Raw genomic sequence first — 16,769 nt, 5'->3', positions numbered from 1 at the left:
GAGGAAAGGGGGAGGGGGAGGAGGGCGCGCGCGCGCACACCTGTCCTGGACAGCGGCGCGAGCCGAGCGGCGCCTCACTCGGGCTCTGCCGGCTGAAGAGGAAGGAGGGCGGGNTCGCGCCCTCCGCCCTCGCGTCCCTCCGTTTCAGTTGCCGCGGCGGCGGGCGCCGGGCGCGCTCCCTCCGCCCTCCTCTTGCGCGTGCGCGCGCCTTCTGCGCCGTTGGCGCGTCAACAGCCCGCGGCCCAGGCCTTGAGGCGCGTCTGAGGAAGGGGCTGCCTGTGGCCTCTTTGCGCGCACTTCCTCCACTCACCGCCTGTGGCGCCCCTAGGAGGACTTATCCCGCGTTGGGCTTTGAAGGCTGGAGCTAGGCTCTGGCGGGTCTAGAACCCTGTAGGGCCTGCATCAGCTCCAACTTAGGGCCCTAAGCGTCGTTAACCGCGCAGCTACCACCCTGTCCCCCTCTCCCTATGCCCTCGTTCCGCCCGCATCTCTCAGGAGGCAATAAGCCTTTTATCTCCCGGGAGGGTCTCACCTTGGTCTTCGGAAGCCTGCGGTGAGGGCTAGAAGGGCAGAATTAGCATAAAGAAGAAAGAGGCGAGACCACGTTCAGGCTTTAGCCCCAGGAATCCTTGACAGGAAGCGTGGGGTTGCTGCCCAGCCTCCCACGCAGTGTAGGTGAAACTGGGCCCCTTTGAGGGGCTGTGACTAAGGACAAAACCCTGATAAATATTATTTATGCTTCCTTGGACTGAGAGGGAGAAAGTGTAAGAGACGAGTTAATTTTCATAAACTGCTACGCAGGGGCGAAATGCAGAATTATAAAATGTCCTTTAAGAGTTTTCTTGAAATCTTACCAAGTTTGACAAGATGTTTGGTACAGGGTAACTTTTTCCGATACTTTGTATGCTGTCACCTCTCCATCCTGCAACACGGCATACATGGAAGATGGATCAATTAAAAAATGATCAATTAAAAATTACCTGCAAAATAAATAGAAAAGTGCCTTCACCATCTTTATCACTATTTAAATAGATGTCATTGTATAGTTGAGAAAAATTTAGTCACTCTCCTTATTTAGCTGAGCATATTTTATTTTCAAGTTACCTTGCAATACACAGTAAATACCCTTTTATTAGGCAATATTAGACTTAAACTCACTTATCATAGGACTGGGCCTTTTTTAAGGAATTGTATCTGGTTAAGCCTTTGAATCAAGTAGGAGTGAGATGAAATTAACCCCATTTTATAGAGGAGAAAATTGAGTTACAAAAACGTCAGTTCAGAGTTGCAAGGAGTATGTGACCCATAAAGGGATCTATTATTACCTGCTTTATCCACTAAACCAGAAACCCCTCTATTGTTTACTTGTGAGTATCTTTGGATGCCTCTCTCCCCCTTCCCATGTATTGTAGTCAGTGCCGAATGTCTGAGAGAAACAGATTTCAGAGGCATTCCTGGAGAACCCAAATCACACAGGACTCTACAAGGTTTGAGGTTGGAATTCCCTGCCATAGAAAATTACAGCTGTGCAGGGGCGCCTGGGTGGCTTAGTCGGTTAAGCGTCCGACTTTCGCTTAGGTCATGATCTCCCGGTTCGTGGGTTCGAGCCCTGCGTCGGGCTCTGTGCTGACTGCCAGCTCAGAGCCTGGAGCCTGTTTCAGTCTGTGACTCCCTCTCTCTCTGACCCTCCCCTGCTCACGCTGTCTCTCTCTCTCTCTCTCTCTCCTAGAAATAAATAAAACATTTAAAAAAAAAAGAAAATTACAGCTGTGCAATAAGTTATTGTGAAGCAAATCAGATTCTCTACTAACAACAAAGTGTGTATTAATCCCTAATTAGAGGTGATAAAACTTTTGAGGCAGGTTTAAGAATGATGGGTCATTTCTTTTCAATTGCTTCTTTATTCACCTCATCCTTAGGTGGCAGCACTACTATATAAATATCTTTTAAAACTACAGTCTTCTGCAACTGGATATCCTGAAGAGTGTTTTATCCTAAATACATCCAACTCTATTGTGGAGATTAGAAATATGAAATCATACCTGAGAATTAGAATACTTAGTAGAATACTTAGGAGGTTCTAGAGGAGGAAGAACAGAAAGGGTTTCAGAGAAATTAGTACATGTAGTTACTGAAGGAAAAGATTGTTTTTAAAAAGCTTTTTCTATTTTCTTTTTAAGGTATATGAGGCGCAAGTAGCACCTTTACTCCAAACCTGATCTCCTATTGAACGAGCACAAAATAACCTTCCAAAACAAACTATAGTTCTCATTATTGATTTTTTAAGTAAGCTCTGCTCCCAAGGTGGAGCTTGAACTCATGACCCCTAATTCAAGAATTGCATGCTCTACCAAATGAGCCATCCAGGCACTCCTAACTCTAATTTTATAATTGTAATAATTTTATAATTCGTCATTAAACTGCATCAAGCTTATGAGGATCCCAAATAGCACCTTACTGTTGACCCTTGTGAAAGAGAAGAATTCTTGGCTCCTTTCCCCGCTTCCTAAATTGTTCATATACAAACTAAACCACCGTTCCGCAAACTCAGAGAAGTGATAATACAAACTAAACTAAACTATCTGTAAAGTGATAGCAATTTACAGATATTCTATATCTTAATATCTGCCACAGTGTTTGAGGGTAACAAATTGTGATGTACAGGAGCTATTTGAATCAGTATTATCTAAGTAGAACTTCATTATAATTCATTTTGTATTGTTACAGTAGCTTTCCCTGTACCCCTTTATCCAAGCAACCAAACAAAATTGAATTTACATGTATTTCAAAATAGACTATGTTAGATTTACAGTATAAACAAAACTACTGAAGAATATACCTGTATGATCATCAGGAGTGGGAAAGCAAATTATTTCTGGGTAGAGGATCAAGTGTTGTTAAAGTCTTTCTTGATGGCAGCTTCCATCTTTCTCAGGTCAAACTTGGAGAAGGAATCTCAAGCAAATTGGTAGGGCTCAAACTCAGCAGTATTATGTTAAGATTTTTAAGCTCTCTGGTGCCAGCAAATAATGCAGCCTGGGGCCCTTTGCTCCAAACTTCTGCCAACTCCATTTTGGCAGTAAAGTGTTCTGTTGAACAAAGTTTGCACGTGTTTGGGGTGTGAAGTGGTTCCTCAGGCATTTATCTGGTTTTATTCCAGTTTGGGGACTTGAAGACAAGAGTCAGAAGCATGAGACTTGTTTGGTTCATATATGCCCTGAAACAGACTATGTTAGTGATCTGGAATTTTCACGTAAACAAGGACAGCTTTTTATTTGTTGATATAAGATTTATTGACGTGGACCATTTAGATTACTCCTTAAACGTTAACATGGTATTGAACCATTCTCAAAAGCAGGTAAGCAGAACCCTCACGGTTGAGGGTACAGAGCTGTGGCAAATCACTCCTCATCTTCCTACCTACAATACCACCAAATACCACTTGAGAACAAAAAGTCCAGTAATTATTTAAACTTGATCTCACTGTCATATATTGTTATGAGCCTCTGATCTTTTTTGGTATTGGTTGTCTGGTTTCATCTTTTTTACCTACTTCTTCCTATCTTGGAGTCATTGATTAACAACACTTGGCCCAGGTATGTGTGCTAATTTGTCTTTGGGAGGGGGGCTCCTCTTCCTGTGGGAAACATATACATTCTCAATTTCCATTATTTTTTAAGCAATCTTAATGGAAAGTCCTTGAATAATCTGAGATAACAGAGTTTGAAAGCCATTAAAACTGCTGTTGAGATATTCTTTTGTTTTTGTTTCTTCTCAGTTTAAGAGTAATGGAAGGAATGGGGCACCTGGGTGGCTCAGTTGGTTAGGCATCCAATTTTGTCCAACTTTGGCTCTGGACGTGGGTTTGAGTTGTGTTGGCAGCTCAGAGCCTGGAGCCTGCTTCAGATTCTGTGTCTCCCTTCCCTCTCTGCCCCTCCCCCACTTGTGCTCTGTCTCTGTCTCTCAAATAAAAACATCAAAAAAAAAATTTTTTTAAAGAATAATGGAAAGAAAAAAGTGTGAAAGTAAAAGTTACAGATGTTGAAATGATTGTATTTTAACCACGATCAATGGAATGTCAATTTGTAATATACAGCATAGTAACTTGAAAATGGTAGTTATTTTTGATACCTTTGCCACTGTGTGGCCTAGATTCCTATTTGTACCTTTCACTTTCCTTTCCTTCTGTTAAAAAGTAATTCCAAGTCAGAACTGACATATGGATGAGATGAAGAGACAATGAAGAGGAAATCTGGGCCTTTCCAAAGAATGGATCTGTCTGCACTGAAAGTACTACTGAACTTTGTTGCATATTTTATGGTGACCCCAAAACTCCTTTGTTGGCTTACTTTAAAATATAAATTCATTGCAGTTTTACTACCTGGAGCAAGATTAAATGCATGCATATGTAAGTGGTTGTTGTACATGCAACCAGATTGCCCTGCCCTTTGAAGCTAGTTTAGACCATTTTTATAACCGAATATAGTAGCATTTTCTAATTAGATGAAGATCAGTTGGCTTCTCTCAATGGTGAGTAAAATATGTCAGAGGAAAAATCAAGAGAATCTTCCATGTGAAAGTCCAAAGTAAGTTCTTTCCTTAATATTTTGTATTTTTATTTTGTAATTCTTTAATATTTAGTCTTTTTAAACTTTAAGTATACTTTTTCTTCTTGTCTACTTAAGCACTCAAAATTAGTTATGAAATGTAAGCGTAATGATTGGTTTTTAGTTCTTAGAGAGTAAATAAATATTTACTCGATAAGCATGTGTATAGGGAAGAAATGTTTATTTAAATTACTCTTCTAGAATTCCATATATATATATTACATAAACATATTACAGCTGATGTTTAGGTGGCACTTAAATTTTTTTTTTTTTTTTTTTTTTTTGCTTTGAATTTCCTTTTGGAAAGAAAGTATTACCTGCTATATCAGGACTAGTTCTTAGAATCCATCACTGTTTATCAGCCTTATTTTCTTAAATCATTTATTGAACAATATCCATCAATTACCTATTCCCCAGACATTGTTCCACGTGCTTGAACATACCAAGTTCCTGTTCCCATAGAGTTTCCAGTTTAGTAAGACCGATAATAAACAAATATATAATATAATGCTGGATAGTGGTAGGTGCTTACAAGAAAAAGAAAGTAGTAAAGGGGCAAGAGTTCGCTGTGTGATTGTGTGCGCGCATGCCTCCCATGTGATATTTCAAATAGAGTGATCAAAGAATCCTCTCTGAGGAAGTAACATCTGATCAGAGACCCGAAGTAGTCAGTCATGAGAACACTGGGGAGATGTTCTAGGCATCATGAAAAATTTATGCCACATAAAGTCACACAGCTATAATCCAGGTAACATCCATGTGGTAACTATGTATACATCTTTTTTTTTTTTTCCCTTAAGAGAGAAAAATTCATTAGATTTTTCTGGCTATATACATTAGGCTTTCAGTAAAGTTTTTCATTTCATATCATTATTCTATACTTCCCATGCTTATTATTCCCTTACTTAATACAAAAAGATTTATGGTAGACAAAGCTTCACAATTCCTTATCTGCAAATTCAAAATCCAAAACACTTTTTTCTTATTTTTTGGTGTAAAAACTGATCTGAACTGACATGACTCTATTTAAAGTCTTCATTATTCCATTTGGTGCGACTATTGATGCATTTCATTGTGGAAATATGTGTTTTATTGGAGGCTGCTGCCCAGGACAACACAGGTTAAGTAAAATGTAGATAGCATAATATGTTATATTCCTAAATATATAAAAAAAATTCAGAAACATATTTGTCCCCAAAGATTTTGGATAATGGATTGTAAATCTGAACCAGATTTCTCCTTGATTCTCTGATTAAATATTGCTATTGATGTGAATCTTTATATATTTTTTATTCCAAGTATCACATTTATGTAGTGCTCTTATTATGTATCTAAAACTATGTAAATGCTCCATATATTAGCTCATAAAACCCTCACGATGACCTTATGAGTAAGTTTTATTTTCCTCATTTCACAAATGAGAAAACTGAGGTGCAGACAGATTAAGGAACCTGGGAAAATCACACAGCTACTACACGACAGAGCTAAGAGTTGAACCTAGACAATTTTTCTTCCTAGCTTGCATTCTTTGCCAATAAACTAACTCTCTGTCTCCCTATTCCTTTCTTCCTCTCCTCTGCTTTGGAGAAGTTTTAAATATCAGCCCTTTCCAAGACCATGGGTTTTTATTTATGCTCTGAAATATCAGACACCAAAACTTTACATTTTCTTTACAAATATCCTTCAATGCTTGTTTTTGTTTTATTTATTTATTTTTATTTTAATTTTTTAAAAATGTTTATTCATTTTTGAGAGAGAGAGAGAGAGAGAGAGAGTAGCGAAAGGACAGAGAGAGCGGGAGACACAGAATCCAAAGCAGGTTCCAAGTTCTGAGCTGTCTGCACGGAGCCTGATGTGGGACTCAAACTCACAAGACCGTGAGATCATGACCTGAGCTGCCTGAGGTGAAGTTGGATGCTTAACTGACTGAGCCACCCAGGCACCCCTCATTTTATTTTATTTGCTTCTGGTTTAATTTCAGCCATTTCTATTCTCAGTTGAAATTGTAGATTTACTTTCCTCATTCTCAGTCAGGGTTTTATGTTAACCTTATCTTTCACCATCCTTTTCTTCACTGAATATCCTTGCATAATTATGAAGCACTTCCCTTATAATTGTGGCCTTGTCAGATGTCCGATCACATTTAAAAATTTGCATCTCGCTTACTGAGAAGTACCATCTGCTAAATAAAGCTCTGTAGGTTCCTTGCACTCAATGAATTACATAACTTGCTTCAGATAACTTTATTCCAGACATATTAAAGTCTCATTTTTTTGAGTTGGAACTGATTTTGTTTTCATTATTTTGTCCTCAGGTAAGAATCCTCCATAAGCAATTAGAAACTGAGGTCATTTTTGTATTGATCCATTGATGGATTGCTATCTAAAAGCAAGACTGAGTGTATTTCATGAAGTTGGGCAAAGACTATTACAACTGTCTAACATGGGTAGGGTCAGTTCGAGTAAGTATATTATATTGAGCTTTCTTTCCAAGTATCTATTCTTGATTGTCCTAGAAATCTATTGTGAGACACTCAATAAAGCATTATCTTTTGTGTAATGTTGATAGACTTGTTCTGAGCCAAACATAATTTCTCAGGAGCCACTCAACAGCTCATGTGTACTAAGTTTAGGGGTGCTGTTCATGGCTACCAGAGCTAAAACGGAATTAAACCCATCAATTTTGTCTCATTAGCATACTGTTGAATGAAACAAGCCAACAAGTCAGTTCTTAAATTGCCAAGAAGCAAAAAAGAGACTGAATGAATATATATTTGCGTTGAGATTGGTTATAAAGAACATTAGTTTATTATATGAAAAATTGAGGCCTTTGCCAAGGATTATCTTGTGTACCTTTCTGCCTCTATCTCCTGAGCAATCAAGAAGATAAAATTTTCTCCAGAGACCATGTTCTGGAGACACAGCTTTTCTCCACTGGTTCCTCTGCATTATTCTACATTCGTAGTATCCAGTCAATACAAGACCTTTGAGGCACACCATTAATATTTACCAAATTGTAACAATGTCTTGGGGGTAAAAATTTCATTTTATAATTTTATAATTTACCTCAACTGTATATAAACAAACTTTAATGAATTCATGTGATGAATAACTCTTTTAGGTCTTCTGTTTTTTCTAACCTTTAGTTAGGAGATCCCTCCTCTATTCAGTATGGCAGTTAAGAACATGGTCTGAGTAATCTAATCTTTCAGATTTAAAACTCTGCTTTCAAATTCCTAACCATGTGATTTTGGGCAAATTACTTAAGTGAGGATAATACCAATAGCCACATAGATATATTATGAGGATTAAATTAGTTAATTCATAAAAAGCCTCTAGAAGAGGATCTGGCACATGGTAAATGCTCCATAAATGTGAACTCCCACCCCCACACCCCAGTGGCACTAACTTTTCCTGCTGTCTCTTAAGACATAAGCCAAGGTCTCAGTCTCTCTCTCTCTCTCTCTCTCTCTCTCTCTCTCTCTCTCTCTGTCTTCATATTTCAGGCTCACAGGCCTTGGCCTTAAAATTAAAACTGTCCTCTTCCTTACCACTAGATTCATCAATTATACTGTTCTCCAAAACCTTCAAAGTATTCTTCCCTTTCCTTGGTCCTGGACCATTATACTTGCTTTCTCTATCTGAACTCCCTTTTATGATTTCTCTTGATACATTTTTCATTTACACATTGAAAGGTTTTTCCTCATTACTGTAGTATGAGTTCCTTGAGAGCAGGAACTGGATCTTTATTACTCTATTACTCCAGTCCCTTCCCTCTCCCTGCTGCACAGTTTATGCTAAAGAAAGTTTTGTTGGGGGTTCTTGGGTGGCTGAGTTGGTTAAGCCTCCGACTTTTGGTTTCGGCTCAGGTAATGATCTCACGGTTTTGTGAGTTGGAGTCCCGCATCGGGCTCTCTGTGCTGACGGTGCAGAGCCTGCTTGGGAGTCTCTCTCTCTCTCTCTCTCTCTCTCGCTGTTTCTCTCTGCCCCTCCTCAACTCACACTGTCTCTGTCTCTCAAATGGGTGATGGGATGAGAAGGGCACTTATTGGGAGGAGCACTGGGTATTGTATGTAAGCCAAGTTGACAATAAATTTTATTTAAAAACTAAATAAATACACTTAAAAAGAAAAAAAAGAAAATTTTGTTGAGTAAATAAATAAATAAATCCATTTAGCCTTTGTATTTTTTGCTTATTTTATCCTGGTTCTTCTTTTCTGAACCTCCAGTTTTCCTGAAAGTTCTCTTGTTCCTTTTCTCTCTGGAGATTTTAAGTTCACCTCGTAATGCTGAGATCCCATCCTGGATCATCACAATTTTCAGACTGAGAGGCAAGAGGTTCATTTTGCCATACAATCCATTCATATGTTAGAAAGAAAATTTCCATTTAATTCACCTAGATTTAATTTCACTTATAATCTCTTGGCTCCAGAAAGGCTGATTATTCTCTTTAAAATCTATCCGTACCTTTGAGAGGGGGTCTATTTTGCAGAACTCTTTGTCTCATTCCTTATTTAAAGATAAGGCTATACCACCCTCAGTTTCTTTACATGCACTGTAAGCACCGCTCAGAGCGCCTGGCTGGCTCAGTCAGTGGAATACGTGTCTCTTGATCTCTGGGTTGTGAGTTCAAGTCCCACATTGGGTGTAGAGATTACTTTAAAAAAAGTTTTTTAATCTTTTTTTTTTTAATATTTTTATTTATTTCTAGGAGAGAGAGACAGCGTGAGCAGGGGAGGGTCAGAGAGAGAGAGGGAGATACAGACTCTGAAATAGGCTCTAGGCTCTGAACTGGCAGTCAGCACAGAGCCCGACGTGGGGCTCGAACCCACGAACCACGAGATCATGACCTAAGCGAAAGTCGGACGCTTAACCGACTAAACCACCCAGGCGCCCCAAAAGTTTTTCAATCTTAAAAAGATTAAGCATCAGCTCTCTCTCACTTGGAGTGAGGATGAACTAGATCAATCTCTTAACATTCTTCTTTTTAATACATACAAAAGGCCTATGTAACACATGTATTAGCTCTAAGCTTGATAATATAATGAACTACTCAGTCCAAGAACTAGAACATTTCCCAGTAACTTGCAACTACCTCTGCCTGGGCTCCTCCTCTATCTCTTCCCCTGTCCTCAGGCGTACCCAGGTTCCTGAGTTTTATGCTTACCTTTCAATTGTTGTTTTCTTTTTAAAATTCAGTCTTATATTAAAAAATTAGTTTTTTAACAAGTTTATTTTAAGACAGAGAGAGGGAGGGGGAGAGAATCCTAAGGAGGTTCTTCACTGTCACTGCATAGCCCAATGTGGGGCTTGAACTCACAAACTATGAGATCACGACCTGAGCCGAAGTCTGATGCTTAACCGATGGAGCCACCCAGGCACCCCTAAAAAAATTAGTTTTATGACAAATGTATCTATGGTAAAATAATATGTTGTTTGACTTGTATGTCTGGGACTTGCCCTTTCTACTCAATGCTATGTTGTCAAAATTCATTCATATTGCTGTATATGATGATTGTTGATTTTCATTCTATTGTATGAATATATAAAAATTTATTATCTGTTGATAAATAGTTGGGTCTTTTCTAGCCCTTCAAAAACTTACAAACATTGTTGCCATAAACTCTTTTATGTATGCCTCCTGGTCACACAGGCAAAGTGTTTCTCTTGATTGTATTCCTAGGAGGATTGGTGGGTTGGAGAGTATACAAATATTCAACTTTGTGAGGTAATGAATGCCAAAGAGTTTTGGCACAGTTTATAAGGATTCTACGTATTCCCAATATTTGGTATTGTTACCTATAATTTTGGCCAGTCTAGTGGGATTAAAATGGTACATTTCTGCTTTTTTTTTTTAAAGGATGGAAGGAGTCATCGTTACTTAAAGTTTTTTAAACTTCCTCTTCCTTTCTACATTAAGAGCTTGCAGCCTCATTTGACATTACTGTGCCTGGGAGTTCCTTTTAGAGAAAGCATTTATTTGTGTGATAGTTTCTTCCAAGAATATAAAAACTGAGACAGGATGGAGGCTGGATAGTTTGCATGTTGCTTTTAAGTTGATCTTGCATACACAAGCTAAAATTTCTTCTTAATGCTGCACAGAAATGGACTTACATTCGTTAATATTGGTCCATCACCGGTTAGTCTGATCTTGAGTTTACACCTATCTACGAAACTGTTGTGTTTTTTTTTTCTTTCCCTAGGAGAGAGAGAGAGAGAGAGAGAGACAGCGTGAGCAGGGGAGGGTCAGAGAGAGAGGGAGTGACAGACTCCGAAACAGGCTCCAGCCTCTGAGCTGGCAGTCGGCACAGAGCCTGACGCGGGGCTCGAACCCACGAACCGCGAGATCATGACCTAAGTGAAAGTCGGACGTTTAACCGACTAAGCCACCCAGGCGCCCCCGAAACTGTTTTAAATAAAATTGTTTTTCAATCTGTCGACCTGGAATATTTCCACTGAATCAAGTTTGGTAAAGATATCTTCATGTATTACTTTGTATTTTAATTGTACCAAAGAGATCCAGCACCAAAGAGATCCAGCCTACCTTCTTTGGATGGGGTTACATTTACATGGTGCAACACAAATGAATCTCTCAAAGAAGTCTCAAAACTCCAAATGATCAACCGTCTTGCTACTGTTACCCACTGAACTGACCCACACACATTAGCCAGGAAAAGAAGTCCAGACAGATGGTGCTGCTTCACTGTGCCCTAAAATGTGTGTTTTCAAATTGAAAAAGTCATCTTGTATATAAACAGTTTTCATCAATAACTAAAAACACATGAAGATGAAAAAAGAGAATTCAAGACAAATGGCAGTGTATGTATATTTTAAAGAAGAACTTTTATAGCTCCTTCTGTTTATTGTCTTTAAAAACAAATACTGGTTTGTCATTTGTCTATTTTTTCTTGCCTTTGAATGAAAGTTTTTTGAAGGAAGGAACCATGTATTTGTTTCATGTGTCTTATGTTTCTTTATTGTGTTGTTAAATATAGTGTCGTATCCCAAAGGGTAACTCACAATATTAATTGAGTGCAAATTCCCTGTTGTACCATGAATATTTGTTGACTAACAAAATGATGGAGTGAATATTCATGATCAAACCTTAAGAAAGCTGCAGTTACTTTCTTTTCTATGGTACAGTAGCTATTGTTGGAAACAGTCATTCATCAGGATGAATACATTTATGCCAGGTGAGTGTTTTTCAACTTGATTTATAGAGCTAACATGGTATATAGTCCAGTTGCTATCAGCCATTGGTTTCTTTCAATGTTCTCTTTTAAAACCAAGTGTTAAGCCTCATTCCCATAATGCCAGATACTCACTTTCTATATTGACCCAGGGACATCAGGTGCTGCTGAGATAAGACTGACTCCTGCCAAACCTCCCTTGAAGTGAGGGCTTTTTCTTTGTATTATGCAGTGTACGTGAGCTTTTTGTTGTTTGCCTTGGTTCTTTTGTACACAGTGATCTGTAAGATGGGGCATATCTAGAGGTTAAGCCTTTACTCCTCACATGGATTGCAGCGAACATCTTTACTGTGGTAGGCAGCCCCCAAATGGCCCTCGGTGATTCATGACTTCCAGTCTTCGCAGCCTTGTGTGTTCCTCTGCCACGTTGTATGTGGATTGGTCTGATAACCAACAAATGCGGCAGAAGCAGTGTATGTCACTGGTAAGATTAGGTTATAAAAGACTGGAAGGACCCAGGGACCACAGTCCAAATGAGAACCTCAGCCAGTTCTGTAAGGCACTTCTTCTGTGGCTAGGAAGTGCCAACCCAGATCCTGAGCCAAAAAGGCCCCAGTCTTTCTGGGACCTAGAAAAGTAAGAGACAGAAAAACCTGTATATGTAAATAGAAACAAGTAGTGATTTCGCTAAGAGATAGTGGGGAAAAAAGAGAGCACCTAATAAAAAGAAATGAAATACAGAGGCTACCACATGGTTGAACCTTAAAAACATGCTAAGTGAAGAAGTTAGTCACAAAAGACCACATATTGTATGATTCTATTTATATGTGATGTCCAGAAAGGCAAATCTGTAGAGACAGAAAATAGACTGGTAGTTGCCTAGAGCTGCATGGGTGGGGGTGGGGGGAGCTTGTGGTGTGATAGCTTAGTTCACAGGGTTTTTTTTTTTTGAAAGTAATAAAAAATGTTTTAACATTGATGTGGTAATAACTGCAAAGCTCTGTAAATATTTGAAAGCCACTGAATTGTACTTTGAATGGGTCAATTGTACGGTACATGGATTATATCTCAATAAAGCTGCTTTTAAAAAAGACTGCAATTTCGGGGCGCCTGGGTGGCTTAGTCGGTTAAGCGTCCGACTTTCGCTTAGGTCATGATCTCGCGGTTCGTGGGTTCGAGCCCCGCGTCGGGCTCTGTGCTGACTGCCAGCTCGGAGCCTGGAGCCTGTTTCAGTCTGTGACTCCCTCTCTCTCTGATCCTCCCCTGCTCACGCTGTCTCTCTCTCTCTNATGAGAACCTCAGCCAGTTCTGTAAGGCACTTCTTCTGTGGCTAGGAAGTGCCAACCCAGATCCTGAGCCAAAAAGGCCCCAGTCTTTCTGGGACCTAGAAAAGTAAGAGACAGAAAAACCTGTATATGTAAATAGAAACAAGTAGTGATTTCGCTAAGAGATAGTGGGGAAAAAAGAGAGCACCTAATAAAAAGAAATGAAATACAGAGGCTACCACATGGTTGAACCTTAAAAACATGCTAAGTGAAGAAGTTAGTCACAAAAGACCACATATTGTATGATTCTATTTATATGTGATGTCCAGAAAGGCAAATCTGTAGAGACAGAAAATAGACTGGTAGTTGCCTAGAGCTGCATGGGTGGGGGTGGGGGGAGCTTGTGGTGTGATAGCTTAGTTCACAGGGTTTTTTTTTTTTGAAAGTAATAAAAAATGTTTTAACATTGATGTGGTAATAACTGCAAAGCTCTGTAAATATTTGAAAGCCACTGAATTGTACTTTGAATGGGTCAATTGTACGGTACATGGATTATATCTCAATAAAGCTGCTTTTAAAAAAGACTGCAATTTCGGGGCGCCTGGGTGGCTTAGTCGGTTAAGCGTCCGACTTTCGCTTAGGTCATGATCTCGCGGTTCGTGGGTTCGAGCCCCGCGTCGGGCTCTGTGCTGACTGCCAGCTCGGAGCCTGGAGCCTGTTTCAGTCTGTGACTCCCTCTCTCTCTGATCCTCCCCTGCTCACGCTGTCTCTCTCTCTCTCTCTCCTAGAAATAAATAAAACATTAAAAAAAATATTTTAAAAAAGACTGCAATCTCTATCTTGAACTTTCTGTCTCTTCTTTCAGTCGTTCTGGAGGAAGCCAGCTGCCATGTCTTGAGGACACTTAGACAAGCCACTCATGGAAAGGCTTATGTGGCGAGGAAACTTGTGAATGATGTTTGCTAGTCTGATAGGTTAAGAGTGATAGCTTATTGAAGCTTTAATTTGTAGTTTCCTACTGTGAATTATATTAGGCATATTTAGTATGTTTAAAGGCATCTGTAGGAGGATAGCAAGAAATATAAACATGAACTCCATATTTAATGACATTAGGAGACATCTTTAACCCCAAGGTGGAGCACATGAAGGCTAAAAGTGGATGGGGAAATGATAAATGACTTACCAAGTCAGAGAATGGTAAAACCTAGGTACTGCGGAGGAAGAAGACATCAGTAATAAGCACACAGATTTGCCCCACAGAATTTGAGAAAGCCACAGGAATTGGAAGGGTGAAGAATATATGCAGGTGTACCTAGAAGATATTGTGGGTTTGATTCCAGACTGCTGCAATAAAGCTTTGTTACCTAGCGCATATAAGAGTTATGTTTATACTATACTGTGTACAATAGCAATACGTCTAAAACAAATAATACATACATTAATTTAAAAATACTTGATTGCTGAAAAATGCTAACCATCATCTGGGCAATCAGTGAGTCATAACCACTGATTACAGATCACCATAAAAATATAATAATAATGAAAACATTTGAAATATTCCAAGAATTACCAAAATGTGACACAGAGACATGAAGTGAGCAAACGCAGTTGGAAAACTGGTGTTGATGGCTAAATGCAGCGATGCCAATAACCTTTGATTTGTTAAAAAAAAAAAAAAAGCATTATCTGTGAAGCACAATAAAGCCAAGTACAATAAAATGAGGTATGTTTGTACAAGGCTCCAAGAGAACCTAGATACTCACCCCCTCCCCCATTCCCACCCTGGGTGGTCAGATACTTTCTTCTCCCTCACCAGGCAGGAGAAGGAAGGCATCCTCTCTGGAAGAACTGGATTACCAATGCTCTGGACTTTGCCTTAACAGGCTCTGAGAACTGAGCATGGAAACAAGGGTATGGTATGAAGATATAAAAGTCTGTATCCTAAACAGGACACTGCTCTTTTCTCTACCAGCCCCAGAAAAGTCACAGCCAGACTATTCCTATCTCCAGGTAGGAAATAGGAGGTCTTCCTCTGGAAAACCAGACTGATATGGAGAATGTATATGCACGGAGGATCCCTAATTCAAAAAAAAGAAAAAGAAAAAGCCAGCTTCATAGTATAATAGAATTCATAACCCATCCAGGATGTAACCACTTCTCCCCACCTTCACTTAACTACCATCCTGGTGCTTGCTACTATCACTCCTTACTGGGACCATTGCAACATTCTTATCTGCTCACGTGCTTTCCTACCTTTACCCCTAGAGCTCATTTTCATCCTCGTAGTCAGAAGAAATCTTTTTATAATGGAAGTCAGATTGTGTCACTTTTCTATTAAAACCTTCTAGTGGTCTCCTGCACAGGTCTCAAACAGAATAAAAACCAAAGTTCTTACCGTGGCCTACAGGTCACTCATCATCTGTCTTCTCTGCCCTCTGCCTCTCTAAACTTGTGTTCTTCTAGTCTCCATTTTGCTTGCTTTATGCCTGGCATGTTGGCATCCCTGAAAATTCTAGGCTTTCTCCCATTTCATGGTCTTTGTATTTGCTGTTTCCTCCACCCAGAACACTCTTCCCACAGATATTCTTTTGGCTAGTGCCCTCACTTCCTTTAAGTCTTGCTCAAAAGTAATCTTAAAAGAGAGGCCTTCCCTGGTGACCCTATATGAAATAGCATCCTTTTTATCATCATCTTCCCTAGCCTGCTTTATTTGCTTCATAGCATATAATTACAGATATTATATGTTTATTTGCCTAATTATTTATTGTTTATCTACCTTGACTAAAAGGTATGCTGTTGTGGGCAAAGGCTTTTTCCATTTGTGCTCACTGCCATATCTTTAAGCACCTAGTATAGCACCTGGTGGTACACAGTAAGTGCATAATGAAACTTTGTTGGCTGAATGAATGAATCAATAAATCACCCAAAGTGATGATAATATACTTTTTCTCTTTTGATTTGTTAATATGCTTAGTTATCACAATAAATTCCCTGATGTTGAACTATTCTTGCATTCCTGATGTGGTCTTATTTAGTCTGGTGTTTAATTTTTAATTTTTTAAATTTTTTTATTTAATTTTATTTATATGAGCAGGGGAGGGTCAGAGAGAGAGAGGGAGATACAGACTCTGAAACAGGTTCCAGGCTCTGAGCTGGCAGTCAGCACAGAGCCCGATGCAGGACTCGAACCCACGAACCGCGAGATCATGACCTAAGGGAAAGTCGGATGCTTAACCGACTAAGCCACCCAGGCGCCCCTGATATTTAATTTTTTAAAGATACTGCTGAATCTTATTTGCTAGAATTTTAGTTAATATTTTCTCAGTAGCTTTTAAAAATTGTGGCAGTGTTGTCAGATTTTGTTCTTATATTTACTTTGGGTTGAAACAAATGAACATTATTTTCCCCCTCAAGGCAGCCTAGATTTATTTTGTTAGCAGAAGACAGAAGAGTTTGTCCTAATTTATAGAACCAGGATTATTTCAGCCCACATTTTTCTGCACTGTCTGAAGCTGAGGTTCCTCTCAACTTAAGTCAAATTTCCTGATCGTGTCCATCAAAGATAGTGAAAACTTCTCTGAACTTTATCTCCCTCAGAAGATTCTGGCCTTCCCATTTGCTTGGTTAGAAATAGTCTTTCTAACAGATCTTAAGTATAGAGAGCAAACTGGGGTGCCTGGGTGGCTCAGTCAGTTAAGCCTCTGCCTA

General features: G+C 39.3%; 1 protein-coding gene across 1 annotated transcript in view; it reads right to left on the bottom strand.

Annotated features, from left to right (window-relative positions):
- PURA (purine rich element binding protein A) overlaps nucleotides 1-940 on the bottom strand; it is an 11,882-nt gene extending 10,942 nt beyond the window's left edge. Inside the window, exons 1-3 of the mRNA XM_077768889.1 lie at nucleotides 855-940; nucleotides 448-560; nucleotides 41-324 (exon numbers count right to left, since the gene is read on the bottom strand). Of these exons, the coding sequence (XP_077625015.1) occupies nucleotides 41-324; nucleotides 448-560; nucleotides 855-940 (483 nt within the window). The remainder of the gene's footprint in view (nucleotides 1-40; nucleotides 325-447; nucleotides 561-854) is intronic.
- Between the last annotated feature and the right edge of the window lie 15,829 nt (nucleotides 941-16,769).

Source organism: Crocuta crocuta, unplaced genomic scaffold, assembly GCF_008692635.1.
Source record: "Crocuta crocuta isolate KB4526 unplaced genomic scaffold, BGI_CrCroc_1.0 scaffold64, whole genome shotgun sequence".
Classification (NCBI taxonomy): Eukaryota; Metazoa; Chordata; class Mammalia; order Carnivora; family Hyaenidae; genus Crocuta; species Crocuta crocuta.
Note: the sequence above shows the minus strand (reverse complement) of the source record. Positions and strands in the feature narration are given on the sequence as shown.